At 42.1% G+C, this 15,492-nt stretch overlaps 1 protein-coding gene across 1 annotated transcript in view; it reads right to left on the bottom strand.

Annotated features, from left to right (window-relative positions):
* The window catches only part of SVOP (SV2 related protein), a 66,723-nt gene extending 63,302 nt beyond the window's left edge, over window positions 1-3,421 (bottom strand). The window contains exon 1 of the mRNA XM_055404689.2: window positions 3,387-3,421. Coding sequence (XP_055260664.1) covers window positions 3,387-3,421 — 35 coding nt within the window. The remainder of the gene's footprint in view (window positions 1-3,386) is intronic.
* Between the last annotated feature and the right edge of the window lie 12,071 nt (window positions 3,422-15,492).

Genomic DNA, 15,492 nt, shown 5'->3' with positions numbered 1-15,492 from the left:
GTTCAATATTCGCTTCTCCCATTGGACCAGTGCTGTCCAATAGAACTTCTGCAGTACCAAAAGCGCTCTGGGCCCAGGCTGTCACAATGGGGCTACAGCAGCCACTAGCCACATGCAGCTACTGGGCACTTGAGATGCAACCAATGCAATGAAGGAACTGACTTTTCAAACATGACCTATTTTACCTGTAAATCATATTTTATACTGTATGTGCATGTGTCACTTTAGTCATGTCTGACTCTTCGCGCCCCTATGGATTGAAGCCCTCCAGGCTCCTCTGTCCATGGGATTTTCTAGGCAAGAATACTGGAGTGGGTTGCCATGCCCTTCTCCAGGGTATCTTTCTGACCCAGGGATTGAACCCTTGTCTCTTGTGTCTCCTGCATTGGCAGGCAGGTTCTTTACCATTAGCACCACCTGGGAAGCCCACTGTGTATTATACATGGACATTATTTCATATACCAACTACATAATTTAAGTTTAAATAGGCACATGTGGCTAGTGGCTACTGTATTGGACACTGAAGCTCTAGCTGTGAGCTCCTTGAGGGCAAAGACCATGTATCTTATTTGGTTATAGAATTCCCCAACCTAGGATGATGCTGAGGAAAACTGTCGAATGGATGAATGAATCAGTGTATGGGTGAACCAATCAATCAATGTAGTCTGCATAATTTGTTTCCATGAAAATCATCCTAGAAAGGAGAGACCCAGGAAAACCTGACTTGCACGAGATCTCACAACAAGGCAGAACTAGACACAAAATCCAGCCTTCTGAATCTCCTGTACATAGTGCGGTGCCTGAGTGGACAGCAGGTGACAGGGAGAGGTTGTCTGTGGTCTCACATAAGCCGTCGCGGAGCTGTTCACGAAGGTACCTCCAAGTCCTGGGAAGGACTATTTCTTAGACATCCTCACCCCCTTCCCCCTCCCCTGACCCTGTGAACAACTTAGTGGCTTGTAATCTATTACCACTTGGCTTCCCGCGAGACTGAGCCTGTTCCAAGGTCCACTCCTGCCAATCCTCTACAAGGCACTCTGATTTTTAAAAAAACTCCTATTTCTCTCAGGCCGTCTGTTGCTGGCAGTCTGTGAATAATATATACAGGGTGTGGTTTAAAAAACATCTATGTCGTGATGTGAAATCCACTCAGATTTACACAGCCGTTCCTTTCATTTTACTTTTTTTTTTTTAATAAATGAAGGTTTCAGGGCTAATTTTGACCTCGTTCAAAAGTTATTTGGGGGTTACAGATCACATTCTGGGGGAATCCAGCAGAAAGGGCCTACGGATTTTGTTTTTACAAACTTTTTTTCAGATATCATCCGAATCATAATTTTATAAATTATTTTTCAGATGTTCATATGTATTGATATATTTGTATCTGCCAGGCATTTGGCAAACATGACCTCACCTGATCTTCCCAATAAGACTATGAATCAAGTACTATTATGATTCCCATTTTACGGCTAAGGAAACTGAGTTTCAGAAAGGTTAAGTCACTTGCTCAAAGTCACACAGCTAGGAAGTGGCACATTAGGGATTTGAAGCCTAATCTGTCTTATTCAAGAGCCTGTGCTCTTAGCTAGCACACAATGTGGCCTCTCTAATAGATATTACATGTATTTATATGTGTAAAAATCAGGAAAATAATTAAGAAACTTAACACTGGGGCTTGGGAAAAGAGAGACTTGCTTTTATTCTTGTGCTTCTTTTTGGACTTTATTCTATGTATATACTATTATTAGTATAAAAACTAAATTAATTTAAGCTTAAGTAAAATCCTCTTATTGATTTCCCTGGTGGTCCAGTGGTTAAGGTCCTGCACTTTCACTGTAGAGGGCACAGATTCAATCCCTGTTTGGGGAACTAATGAAGGAAGGATTTGTCACTCCAGTGTCATGTCTATCTATCAGTAGATTAAATATGCATGAACCTTTGAGTAATTTGCAAAGTTCACATGCCCTGACAGCATTTGAAAATTTATCCCAGTAAAACTGCAGTTCCAACATGTATCCTTATCCTGAATTCCAAATTTAATATTTTAGTTTCTGGATTATTTTTTATTTTGAAGTAATAGGTTGGTTTTTAAACATGATATTTATTTTCAATGAATGTGGTATGTTTTCCTTGAGAGATCTGCACTCAGGTACATACATTTTTATGGATTCATGGATCGACTTTGGATATTATAACCGGGCATCTTTCAGCATTTGTGAAATAATGCTGTGTTACATAAGACAGGCCATTTGCAGATCAATTAATAAGAGCTTAAAAGTAAAATTTCATTAATTAAAAATGTTAATGCAAATTAATTTTACACTGATTGAGAAGTAGACATCTCAATACCCTTCAGAACTCAGCCTCAGAGAGCTGTAGCAGTCACACTAAAAGTCACTTGGGAGAATGCCTCAGTGGTTTAGAGAGAGAGAGAAAAAAAAATTAAGTCAAGAAAATATACATACTAACAATAATGTATCCTTTCCAACAATTCCAAAGGGGTGTCTGCTTTCACCATCCAAGTGACCAGTGCTTCTAAAAATTAAGACAAAAACCCCATTAATGTCCTTTTTGTTGCTCCATCTCATACTCTTGGAATTTGCTTAACAAATCGCCATCAGCTTGAGGTTGGAGAATTTTGAATGCCCCTTTACAAGCCCTTTCGATTGCTTGTCCGTATTTCCTCAAGATTTTCAGAGCAAATTTGGCATCCTAGAAAAATCCCAGTCCTCTAAGCAGTGTATTCCTGAGTTCCCAAGGATAGCCGCTGACAGTAAGCCTCACTTAGCTATCTGTTACAAAAACCTTTCATTCAGAAGAAGGTAAGAGGTTTCAGCAAAGATACACAGCCCTCTCATTCACACACTTCATAACGGGGACTTCGCCGAAGCCTCCTCTCTAGGAAGGAATCCCAGCTTTTTAGAAACCGGTATGCAACATCAGTTATCATTCCCTTCTAAAAGACCTTGCAGGAAAATTCGGAATTTCACAGCATAGCAGAAGGGCTGGAAAGGACCCATGTCATTGCACGGACTCATCAATCCACTCCACATTTCCAAACAGCAGCTAACGCTTTCTGAAAACACAGACCCTCCCAATCCCTTTAGGAGGAAGAGCTATTCCAAGGGAAAATATTACACGCTTAGGTCCCCGTTAAGATTCTGACGGATCTGAGAAAAAAAAAAAAAACCCGGACTGAGTCAGAGATAACAGAGGCTGAGCCGGTGGGGCTGGGAAAATGGCTTTTCTCCTCCAGGCCTGAGTCTCTCCCCCTGAAACCGTTCCCTTTAAATTCAGGAAGGCATGCCGAGATGCTCCCCTGCAGGTTTTCTTTCTTTTTTTAAAGAAAAGCCTGCCTGCCTCTGACTCGCCCCCGAGATACTCACGGCAGCTGCCTGAGCTGAAATAAGTCCTCCTCCATGTCCGCGCTGCGCCAGGACGAGCCCTGCTCGTGGCCCTCACATGCTGCTGGTGGATGACGGGCGCGCGCTCGGGGGCTTCGGCGTCGGGAAGCCGGACAGCGCGGCTGCCTCCCTCGGGGGCGGCGGTTCCGGGGAGGGGGCCGCCGGGGACCAGCCCACGAGACAAAGCCGCCGCCGCCGGGAGAGCGCGGCGGGAGCGGGCGGAGAGGGCGGGCAGCGCGAGCCGCGCGCGGAGAGGGGCGGGGAGAGCGCTCCGCCTGGCGAGGTCCGCGGGCTCCCGGGGCCGCCGGGGATGCGCCGGGGCGCGGGCAGGGCGCGCGCCAGCCGGGGAGATGGCCGTCTGGGCACCGATGAGGGCTCTTCGCTTGACGATGCTTCTCGGAAGCTTTGTGTGTAGGGATTCGCTGAAGGGTGCCTTCGACATTCTTGAAAACCAGGCGGATGTCACAAATGCAGAGAATGAAAAACAAAATTTCCACGCGTTGAAGCATTGTTTATTGAGCGCCTACTGTCCGCCAGGGCTTTCCTGGTGGCTCAGGGGTGAAGAAATCGCCGGCCAAAGCACGGTTTGATCCCTGGGTGGGGAAGATCCCCTGGAGTAAGGAAATGGCAACCCACTCCAGCGTTCTTGCCTGGGAAATCCCATGGACAGAGGAGCCTGGCGGGCCGCAGTCCTTGGGGTCGCAGAGTCAGACGCGACTTAGCCAAGGGATAGTCACTGGGTAAATGATAAGAGAATAAGTTAGACGTGACATTGTCATCACAGAGATGAGATCTTGTGAAATGAATCAAGAAAAAAAAAATTGGGTAAGTTGTGTAGGAGAAAGCCAAAGATCACCCGTTTATTCAACAAGCATTCCTGAGTGATCTCTGCAGTTCTGGGGAATGAATAAAACCCAATTCCTGCCTTCAAGTTCCTCTATCTTGTTCCGTGGCACCCCTCCCTCTTCCACTAGAATGTCCGCACGGGCTCTGCCTCTAGAAGGTAAGCTCCATAAAGGTTTCTGATGTTCCCCCAAGGGCCTGGAATAATAAAACTTTATTTATGGACACAATTGAAATTTAATATTCCTCACTACGCGCAACCCCAGAGCTTTGCTGTTGTGAGCACTCAATAAATGCTTGTTAAACTGAAAACAGACATCTTTCAAGTGAGGAGATTCAGTATCTTTTTTAAGCCATGGAGAGTTGGGATAATAATTTATATCAGAGCTGGCAAGTTGGAGGGTTATTGGTAAAGGCGTTAACTCACCCTAGTTTGCTCAGGACTTGAGTTATAGCACTGAAAGCTTGGTGTCCTGGAAAGTGCTGGGTCTGAAGCAAACCTTGACAGTTGGTTGCTCTACAACTGTAAGCCAGAGAAGGGTTTTCATGCCTAAAGGGTTTTGAGTATCCTTAAGTGCAAGATTTCAAACTGTTTACAGAAAACTGTAAGACTCATAGGAGTAAGTCTTCATGACCTTCAATTAGGCAATGGTTTCATAGTCATGACCTCAAAAAGAACAAGAGACAAAAGAAAAAAACAGCAGATATGCTGGACTGTATCAAAGTTAAAATCGCTTATGCTGCAAATAATACTATCAAGAAAGTGAAAGACGACCCATAAAATAAGAGAAAATATTTGAAAATTGTATAACTAACAAGAGACTAACTCAAAATATGTAAAGAACTCTTGGAACTTAGTAATAAAAGACAAATAACTCAATTTAAAATGGGCAAAAGATATGAATAGACATTTCTTCAAAGAAGACATGTAAATAGCCAATATTCACTTGAAAAGAAAAAGTTACACTTTTTAACAATACTGAAATCAAGATACAGAATGTTTCCATCATCCCCAAATTTCATCTCTGGCTGCTCAAACAACCACTAATCTACTTTTATTACTATAGATTAATTTGTATTTTCTAGAATTTATGTAAACAGAATCATAAAGTACATATTCTTTTCTGACTTCTTCATTCAGCATGGCTTTGAGATTCATAAATGTAACTTTTTTAATAGTGCATTCTGATTTATCACAGAGTAGTCAAGGCTATGGTTTTTCCCGTGGTCATGTATGGATGTGAGAGTTGGACTGTGAAGAAAGCTGATCGCCGAAGAATTGGTGCTTTTGAACTGTGGTGTTGGAGAAGACTCTTGAGAGTCCCTTGTACCGCAAGGAGATCCAACCAGTCCATTCTAAGGGAGATCGATCCTGGGTGTTCATTGGAAGGACTGATGCTAAAGCTGAAACTGCAATACTTTGGCCACCTCATGCGACGAGTTGACTCACTGGAAAAGACTCTGATGCTGGGAAGGGTTGGGGGAGGGAGGAGAAGGGGACAACAGAGAATGAGATGGCTGGATGGCATCACCGACTCTGTGGACATGAGTTTGGGTGAACTCCGGGAGTTGGTGATGGACAGGGAGGCCTGGCGTGCTGTGATTCATGGGGTCGCGGAGAGTCGGACACAACTGAGCAACTGAACTGAACTGAATATTCTATTGTATGATATGCTACATTTTACTTATTTATTCATCAATTAATGACCATTTAAAATTTTCCAAGTTTGGAGCTCTTATGAATAAAGTAACTGTGAACATTCATATACAAGTCTTTCTATAGATTTACATTTTCATTTCTTTTGGATAAATAAATTTTGAAGAGTGAAATGGTTGGGTCACTGTGGTAAGGTTATGTTTATCTTCATAGCAAACTGTTAAGCTTTCCAAAGCATTTATTGTTGTTGTTTAGTCACCAAGTTGTGTCCGACTCTTTGCGACCCCATGGACTGTAGCCCCCCAGCTCCTCTGTCCATGGGATTTCCCAGGCGAGAACAATGGAGTAGGTTGCCATTTCCTTCTCCAGGGGATCTTCCTAACCTACGGGTGGAACCCACATTTCTTATATCTCCTTCATTGGCAGGTGGGTTCTTTACCACTAGCGCCACCTGGGAGGCATACCTATCATTTTACATCCCCATCAGTGATGTATGAGAGAGTTCCAGTTGCTTCAAATCCTTACCAACAGATGGTATTGACCATTTCTTTAATTTTCATCATTCTAATACAGTGTATTCTGGTGTTAATTTTTGTTTCCCTCATGACAAATTATGTTGACCATATTTTCATGTACCTATTGGGCCATGAAATTAAAAGACGCTTACTCCTTGGAAGGAACGTTATGACCAGCCTAGATTGCATATTAAAAAGCAGAGACATTACTTTCCCAACCAAGGTCCGTCTAGTCAAGGCAATGGTTTTTCCCGTGGTCATGTATGGATGTGAGAGTTGGACTGTGAAGGAAGCTGATCGCCGAAGAATTGATGCTTTTGAACTGTGGTGCTGGAGAAGACTCTTGAGAGTCCCTTGGACTGCAAGGAGATCCAACCAGTCCATTCTAAAGGAGATCAATCCTGGGTGTTCATTGGAAGGACTGATGCTAAAGCTGAAACTCCAATACTTTGGCCACCTCATGCGACCAGTTGACTCACTGGAAAAGAGTCTGATGCTAGGAGGGATTGGGGGTAGAAGGAGACGGGGATGACAGAGAATGAGATGGCTGGATGGCATCACCAATTCGATGGACATGAGTTTGAGTGAACTCCGGGAGTTGGTGATGGACAGGGAGGCCTGGCAAGCTGTGGTTCATGGGGTCGCAAAGAGTCGGACACGACTAAGCGACTGAACTGAACTGAACTGAACTGGCCATTTATTCATCTTTTTTTGGTGAGCAGTGTCTGTCCAAATATTTTGACAGTTTGGGGAAAATTGTGTGTCGTACTGAATTGTAGGATATCTTTACACATTATGGATACAGGTCATTGTTAGATGTGTGTACTTAAAAATTTTTCTGAAATTTGTGTCATACCTTTCCATTTTCTTAACAGTATCTTTCAAAGAAAATAAGATTGAGGTTATCAGATATCTTTTCTTTTCTAATTTGGGCTTTTGTGACCTAAGAAATCTTTGGGGTTTAAATATATAGATATATTTAATTTATTTATTTGGCTGTGTTGGGTATTAGTTGTGGCAAAGAAATCTTTGTTTACCTGAAGGTTGCAAAGATTTTTCTCCTACATGAAAACCTCCTTAGAGAGTTTTATAGTTTTAGCTTTTGTGCTTGGGTCTATGATCCATTTCCAGTAAGTCTGAGTGTTTCATTACACTCTTTCACAATAATATGCCCTCTATATTTTAGGTATCCTTCCTTTTCTCTTGATCTCCGTGGGTTATTTGGCCATGGAGGAATAGCATATCTTGCAAAAATGTATGAATGGGAAGACCTCAGACAGGGCTAGCATTCTGTGATGGCATTTGTGGCCTTAGACAGTCCTGAGCACCTGTGTGTGGCTCAGTGTTCTCATCTGTAGGAGAGGCACTGATCAGACCTTAGCCTGCCTGCTGCCCAAGAAGGTGGGGAAACTGGGAGGAGATGCTACAGATGCCAGCACTGAGAACTGGCCCAGCTTTGGAGAAAACGTGCGGTGCTACAGACCTTATCAATTTCAAATAATCTCTATTTCTCTGTCTCAGCATTTTACCTGAGATAGAGTGTACTACACGCAAGGAAGATGATTTTAGGTGATCCATGGGATAAATGTTATCCTACTTAAATACAGCTACTTATTTTCATATATATTAGAAAAACATATTTTGTCCAAATATGAAAACAAATTAAAAACAAAAGAAATTTTAAAATATTTATGTGATATAGGCACCCCAGGTAAAAAACAAAGCTAATTAGGTTAAATAGTAAAGGTGATATCTGGATATGACCAAAAAAATTTAGGATGTTATCCAAACAACAGCAGTTTGTCAAAATGCAGAAGCGTGAGTATCACACTGATACCTTCTAATACATTGGCTGAGATGGAGCCAAGAATGTGCACCTTTTATTGTTGTTATTTTCATTCATTTTATTTTTTAGATTCCACATATGTGAAAAATATACAGTATTTGTCTTCCTCTGTCTGACTTATTTCATTATGTGTAATATCCTTCAGGCCCATCCACATGGTTGTAAATGGCAGATTTTCATTCTTTTTTATGGCTGAATAATATTCCACATCTTTGCCCATTTGTCTGGTGATGGACACTTAGGTTGCTTCCATTTCTTGGCTATTGTGAATAAATCAATATCGCTGCTGTGAACACTGGGGTGCATATATCCTTTCAAATTAGTATTTTTGTTTTCTCAGGATATATACCCAGGAGTGGAATTGCTGGATCATATGGCAACTCTTGGAGAAGGAAATGGCAACCCACTCCAGTGTTCTTGCCTGGAGAATCCCAAGGATGGAGGAGCCTGGTGGGCTTCCGTCTATGGGGTCACACAGAGTCGGACACGACTGAAGTGACTTAGCAGCAGTAGCAGCATGGCAACTCTAATTTTAGTTTTTTAAGCAAGCTCCGTACTGTTTTCCACACCTATTTACATTCCCTACAAGAGTGTATGAGCAGGGACCTGCACTTATAACCAGGAAGTCAGGGGATTTTTGAGCTAGGTGGTATAAGGCCCATATTTAAAGAATACCGTTTGCAGTGTCTTAGTTATCTATAGCTGCATAACAAATTATCCAGAAACTTAGAACCTTTGAAAAATATTAACAGCTATTATCTCACACAATTTCTGTGGGTCTGGGTGGTTATAACTCAGGGTCGCTCATGAGGCTTCAGTCAGATATCAGCCAGGGTTGTGGTCTCATCTGAAGATTTGAATGAGATGGCAAGGCCCATTTTCAAGGTGGTAGACTAACATGGTTGATAAATTAGTGATGACTGTTGGCAAGGGGCTTCAGTTCTTAACAGGTAGACCTCTCCATAAGAAGATTCTCTCCTAAAAGGAAGCCCTCTTGCACTCTTGATGGAAATGTAAATTGATGCAAATACTATGGAGAACAGTGTGGAGATTCCTTTAAAACCTAGCACTAAAACTACATATGACCCAGCAAACCCATTACTGGGCATATACCCCAAGAACACCATAATTGAAAAAGACCCACATACTCCAGTATTCATTGCAGCACTATTTACAATAGCCAACACGTGGAGTTGACCTAGATGTCCATCGACAGATGAATGGATGAAGAAGTTGTGGTACATGTCTACAACGGAATATTCAGTTCAGTTCAGTTCAGTCGCTCAGTCGTGTCCGACTCTTTGCAACTCCATGAATCACAGCACGCCAGGCCTCCCTGTCCATCACCAACTCCCGGAGTTCACTCAAACTCATGTCCATCGAGTCAGTGATGCCATCCAGCCATCTCATTCTCTGTCGTCCCTTCTCCTCCCACCCCCAACCTTTCCCAGCATCAGAGTCTTTTCCAGTGAGTCAGCTCATCGCATGAGGTGGCCAAAGTATTGGAGTTTCGGCTTTAGCATCAGTCCTTCCAATGAACACCCAGGATCGATCTCCTTTAGGATGGACTGGTTGGATCTCCTTGCAGTATAAGGGACTCTCAAGAGTCTTCTCCAGCACGACAGTTCAAAAGCATCAATTCTTCGGCGATCAGCTTTCTTCACAGTCCAACTCTCACATCCATACATGACCACGGGAAAAACCATTGCCTTGACTAGACGGACCTTGGTTGGGAAAGTAATGTCTCTGCTTTTTAATATACTATCTAAGTTGGTCATAACTTTCCTTCCCAGGAGTAAGTGTCTTTTAATTTCATGGCTGCAATCAGCATCCACAGTGATTTTGGAGCCCAAAAAAATAAAAAGTCTGACACTGTTTCCACTGTTTTTCCATCTATTTCCCATGAAGTGATGGGACCAGATGCCATGATCTTTGTTTTCTGAATATTGAGTTTCAAGCCAACCTTTTCACTCTCCTCTTTCACTTTCATCAAGAGGCTTTTGAGTTCCTCTTCACTTTCTGCCATAAGGGTGGTGTCATCTGCATATCTGAGGTTATTGATATTTCTCCCGGAAATCTTGATTCCAGCTTGTGCTTCTTCCAGCCCAGCGTTCCTCATGATGTACTCTGCATATAAGTTAAATAAACAAGGTGACAATATACAGCCTTGACGTATTCCTTTTCCTATTTGGAACTAATTCATTGTTCCATGTACAGTTCTGACTCTTGCTTCCTGACCTGCATACAGGTTTCTCAAGAGGCAGGTCAGGTGGTCTAGTATTCCCATCTCTTTCAGAATGTTCCACAGTTTATTGTGATTCACACAGTCAAAGGCTTTGGCATAGTCAATGAAGCAGAAATAGATGTTTTTCTGGAACTCTCTTGTTTTCTCCATGATCCAGTGGATGTTGGCGATTTGATCTCTGGTGCCTCTGCCTTTTCTAAAACCTGCTTGAACATCTGGGAGTTCACGGTTCACATATTGCTGAAGCCTGGCTTGGAGGATTTTGAGCATGACTTTACTAGCGTGTGAGGTGAATTACTCAGCCATTAAAAGGAATGGATTTGAGTCAGTTCTAGTGAGGTGGGCGAACCCTGAGCCTGTTACACAGAGTGAAGTAAGTCAGAGAGAGAAAAACAAATATATATTAGTGCAAATATATGGACTCTAGAAAAATGGTACTGATGAACCTATTTGCAGGGCACGAATAGAGAGGGAGACACAGAATGGACTTATGGACACAGTGCAGGAAGGAGCGGTGGGAGGAACCGAGAGAGCAGCATTGAGACATATATATCACCACATGTGAAACAGTCAGCTAACAGGATGTAAAACAGACAGCTGACGCTTAACACAGCCTGCTTACAGGGTGCTCTGTGACAACCTAGCGGGTGGGACGGGCTGAGGGTGGGAGGGAGGTTAAAGAGGGAGGGGCATAGGTATACTCAGGGCTGATTCACCGTGTTGCATGGCAGAAACCAACACAGCATTGTAAAGCAATTATCCTCCAATTGAAAATAAATTATAAAAAAGAAGGAAAGAGGCAGATCCTTTCCCAAGCATCTTCACAGCTAACACAGTGAGTGGCATCTTCCACAGAGAGTGGTCCAAGAGAAAGCGCAGTGGGTACAGGAGTGTCACTGATGACCTGACCTTGAAATTTACATACCACCCTTCTCACAGTACAAAAATAAAAAAAAAATTTATTTATTTCTGGCTGTGCAGGGCCTTCACCGCTGTGCGTGGGCTTTCTCTGGTTGCAGGGAGTGGCGGCTCCTCTCGGGGTAGTGGCGCACCAGCTTCTCTTTGTGGAGGCTTCTCTTGTTGTGGAGCACAGGCTCTAAGACAGGTGGGTTTCAGTACTTGTGGTGAACAGGCTTAGTTGCCACTCTGAATGTGGGACTTCCCTGACCAGGAATCGAACCCATGTCCCTTGCATTAGCAGACAGATTCTTAACCTCTGGACCACCAGGAACATCCCTCACAATAATTGTTTGGTTACATATGTCTGCTGTATTTAACATGGGATGTGTGAATCCAGGATATATAAGGTCTTTGGGGGTAATATCTTGGAGGCTGGCTACTACACTCAGCTTCCCTTCTATGTTATTCTGCATGTTTTGAAACTCTCAGAAAAGACAATTGAAAAAAAAAAGGAAAACAAACACGGAGTCTCTGCCAGGAAATGGGGCGACTGGTTTAACTGATGGCAGAAGTTCATTCTGCGACCGGTGAACTCTTCTGGGCCGCAGTCTCCTCACCAGTCAATGAACTAGCCTCTGATGTCCTCCTCAGTCAAGATCATTCCTGATTAGAAAAATAAATAATGGTGACTTATAAGATGTTATGATCAGATGTTCTGGGAACCAACGTGCTGAAGTCTTACAGGGCTTCTGTTTGAACAGGAGGAAGTGACTTTGAAACTACTGCCATTCTTTGTTACTGGAAAATGAAACAGGAATCTATTCACTCTTTGACAACATATACATTCACAGAAGATAGGAGGAGACACAAAAAAAAACATAAACAAGTTCTTGGAAACTTTTACGGGCTTGCTGGTTTTAGAAAGTGAATACATGTGAAATACGAATTGATCAACCACATAAGTAAGGTAGTAATTCCCACAATTATTTGTTACAAATTTATTATTTTTATAAAGGATTTATATTGAAGAGCTACCTAGGAAGACTTAAATGTGGGTTTATTGTGAGGATCTGAGAAGTAAAGCGAACTTAAAAACTGGGTTTTAGGGTCTCTCTGGAGATTGGAGATCCTACCAGAAAAGGAGGGTTTGAGTTGCAAAGGTTGCAACAATTTAGAGCTGCTGCATAAAGAGATACACTTACATAGTCATCTCTTAAAAGTGTTTCTAGTTATGAAAGAAATAAATGATCATAATAGAAATTCAGATAATAAGGAAAGCATTCAGAAAATAAAACTTACTACTAATCTACCCCAAAGAGAGAACCAGAGTTACCATTTGGGGACTATAGCCTTCCAGCCATTTTTTGACACAGTTAAACAAAGATGTCTTCTTACAAATTTGGGCTCATATTTATCCTATTAAGTGGCCTGCTTTTTTAATTTTCATGAGCTTCTAATGAATTTTTTTTAAAAGAAGGAACATCAATTTTGATGCTATCTTCCCACTGTAGTTTTTTAAATTAATTTATTCATTTGTCTGTGTTAGGTCTTAGTTGCAGCATAGGAGATCTTTTGTTGCTGCATTAGGGCTCAGTAATTCTGGCTTCCACTGACTTGTTTGCCTCCCAGCACATGGGATCTTATTTCCCCAACCAGGGATCAAATTCACGTCCCCTTCATTGCAAGGTGGATTCCTAACCACTGAACAACCACAGAAGTCATACCCCTGTATTTTGATAATGCTTTTCAAGTTTAAAGTTTTTAAATTGTTTTTTGATTTTTTCTAATTTTTTGAATAATAATGCATGCAACATGGCACAAAATTCCCAAAGACAAAAGGTTGCCCTCCTCAATCACACAGCTGCCTTATCAGAGGCCAGCAACGTCTCCAGTTTCTTAATTATCTCTATATTTATAAACATTTATTCTCACACAATTAAAAGCATTCTCTTCCATTGCCTTGTACCTTACTGTTTCTGCCTTAACAATGAATCTTAGAATCTCCCTTATCAATACACAAGAGCTGCTGTATTATTTTCATAGCATGTAGTATTCCACTGTATGGGATTACTATAATTTTTCTAGGTATTTAGATTTCTTCGTATTGTTTATTATTCATAACAATGCTGCAGTAAACACCCTTATTCTTATGTGTGTGATAAATAGATTACTCTGTAGATCACAAGGTGTGCAGATTCGTCATTTTTGTAAATAGTCCAAACTGCCCAGAATGAAGATGGTACCCACTTACTCTCCCACAGGGATGCAGTATCTTTCTTTGAGGCGCAGGGACTCAGTAGTCGTGGCACGTGGGCTCAGTAGTTGCCACGGGCAGGCTTAGTTGCTCTGTAGCATGTGGAGTCTTAGTTCCTTGACCAGGGATTCAACCCAAGCCCCCTTATTGCAAGGCAGATTCTTAACCACTCAACCACCAGGGAAGTCCCCTGAAGTGGAAATTTTAATAGAACCTACTTGGTGGGTTTGTTGGGGGGATGGAATAGGACAGTGCACACAGGTATTCAGCACAAGGATCTAGCCACTAGCAAATGTTTGGCAAGTGGTTTCAATTATTATGTTTATAGACAAAGGAAGTGTGAAACCCAGTGTACTAGCATAAAAAACTTCGAGAATCACTGAACCAAAACATTGATTTCTTTACTAAAGCAGTTGCAATTACTTGCTCTGGAGTTGGGGAAATTGATTACAAGGGAGGGCAAGTTCTCTCTGGCTCCAATATTATCCAGTGTAGTAGCTACTGGTCACATGTGGCTGTTGAGAACATGAAAAACAGCTGGTTCAAATGCAGAGGTACTTAGTACAAACATGTGGAAAGTGTTAGTTGCTCAGCCATGTCTGACTCTTTGTGATCCCATGAACTATATGTTGTTTAAGTGTTATGTTTAAGTTGGCTTAAGATTCAACATTAAAAAAACTATGGCATCCGGTCCCACACTTCATGGCACATAGATGAGGAAACAATGGAAACAGTGAGACTTTCATTTTTGGGCTCCAAATTCATTGCAGATGGTGACTGCAGCCATGAAATTAAAAGACGCTTGCTCCTTGGAAGAAAAGCTATGACCAACATAGCATATTAAAAAGCAGAGACGTTGCCGACAAAGGTCCATCTAGTCAAAGCTATGGTTTTCCCAGTAGTTATGTATGGATGTGAGAGTTGGGTTATAGAAAAAGTTGAGCACCGAAGAATTGATGCTTTTGAACTGAGGTGTTGAAGAAGACTCCTGAGCATCCCTTGGACTGCAAGGATATCCAACCAGTCCATCCTAAAGGAAATCAGTCCTGAATATTCTTAGGAAGGACTGATGGCTGAAGCGTAAACGCCAACACTCTGGCCACCTAATGCAAAGAACTGACTCATTGGGAAAGATCGTGATGCTGGGAAAGATTGAAGGCAGGAGAAGGGGATGACAGAGGATGAGATGGTTGGATGGCATCACCGACTGGATGGACATGAGTTTGAGCAAGCTCCAGGAGCTGGTGATGGACAGGGAAGCCTGGCATGTTGCAGTCCATGGGGTTGCAAAGAGTCGGACATGACTGAACGACTGAACTGAACTAACAGAACTGTATGTAAACTGCCAGGCTCCTCTGTCCGTGGAATTCTCCAGGTGAGAATACTGGAGTGGGTTGCCACTCCCTAAGAATGTAAATTATTTCATTAAGAATTTTTACATACAAATGATGATATTTTGAACATATTGCGGCAAGTGAAAGATACTGATAAAAGTAATCTACTGTTTTTCTCACTTTAACGTGGCTACTAGAAAATTTAAAATATGGCCTTCCATATATGCTATTGGACAGGGCTGTTCTTGAGACGCATATTTGCCTGACAATCTTGTTTCCATCACTTACACCTGTGTCAAAAACTTACTATTTCTCTGAATTTCTTGCGTTTCCTGGGATGTGAAACGTGGATAATGTAAGTGCGAAGATTAAATATGAATGATGCATGTGAAGTACTTAGCAATGCACTGAATTAAACAATAGGCTTGGTGGCTGTTATTATTCAAGGTCTGATTAATCTATAGATGCCGTCAGGACGGTCCACACGCTCCTCA

Source organism: Moschus berezovskii, chromosome 19, assembly GCF_049115385.1.
Source record: "Moschus berezovskii isolate FMDL1 chromosome 19, NW_MosBer_1.0, whole genome shotgun sequence".
In the NCBI taxonomy this organism is placed as follows: Eukaryota; Metazoa; Chordata; class Mammalia; order Artiodactyla; family Moschidae; genus Moschus; species Moschus berezovskii.
This window is presented reverse-complemented; position numbering and strand designations above follow the sequence as displayed.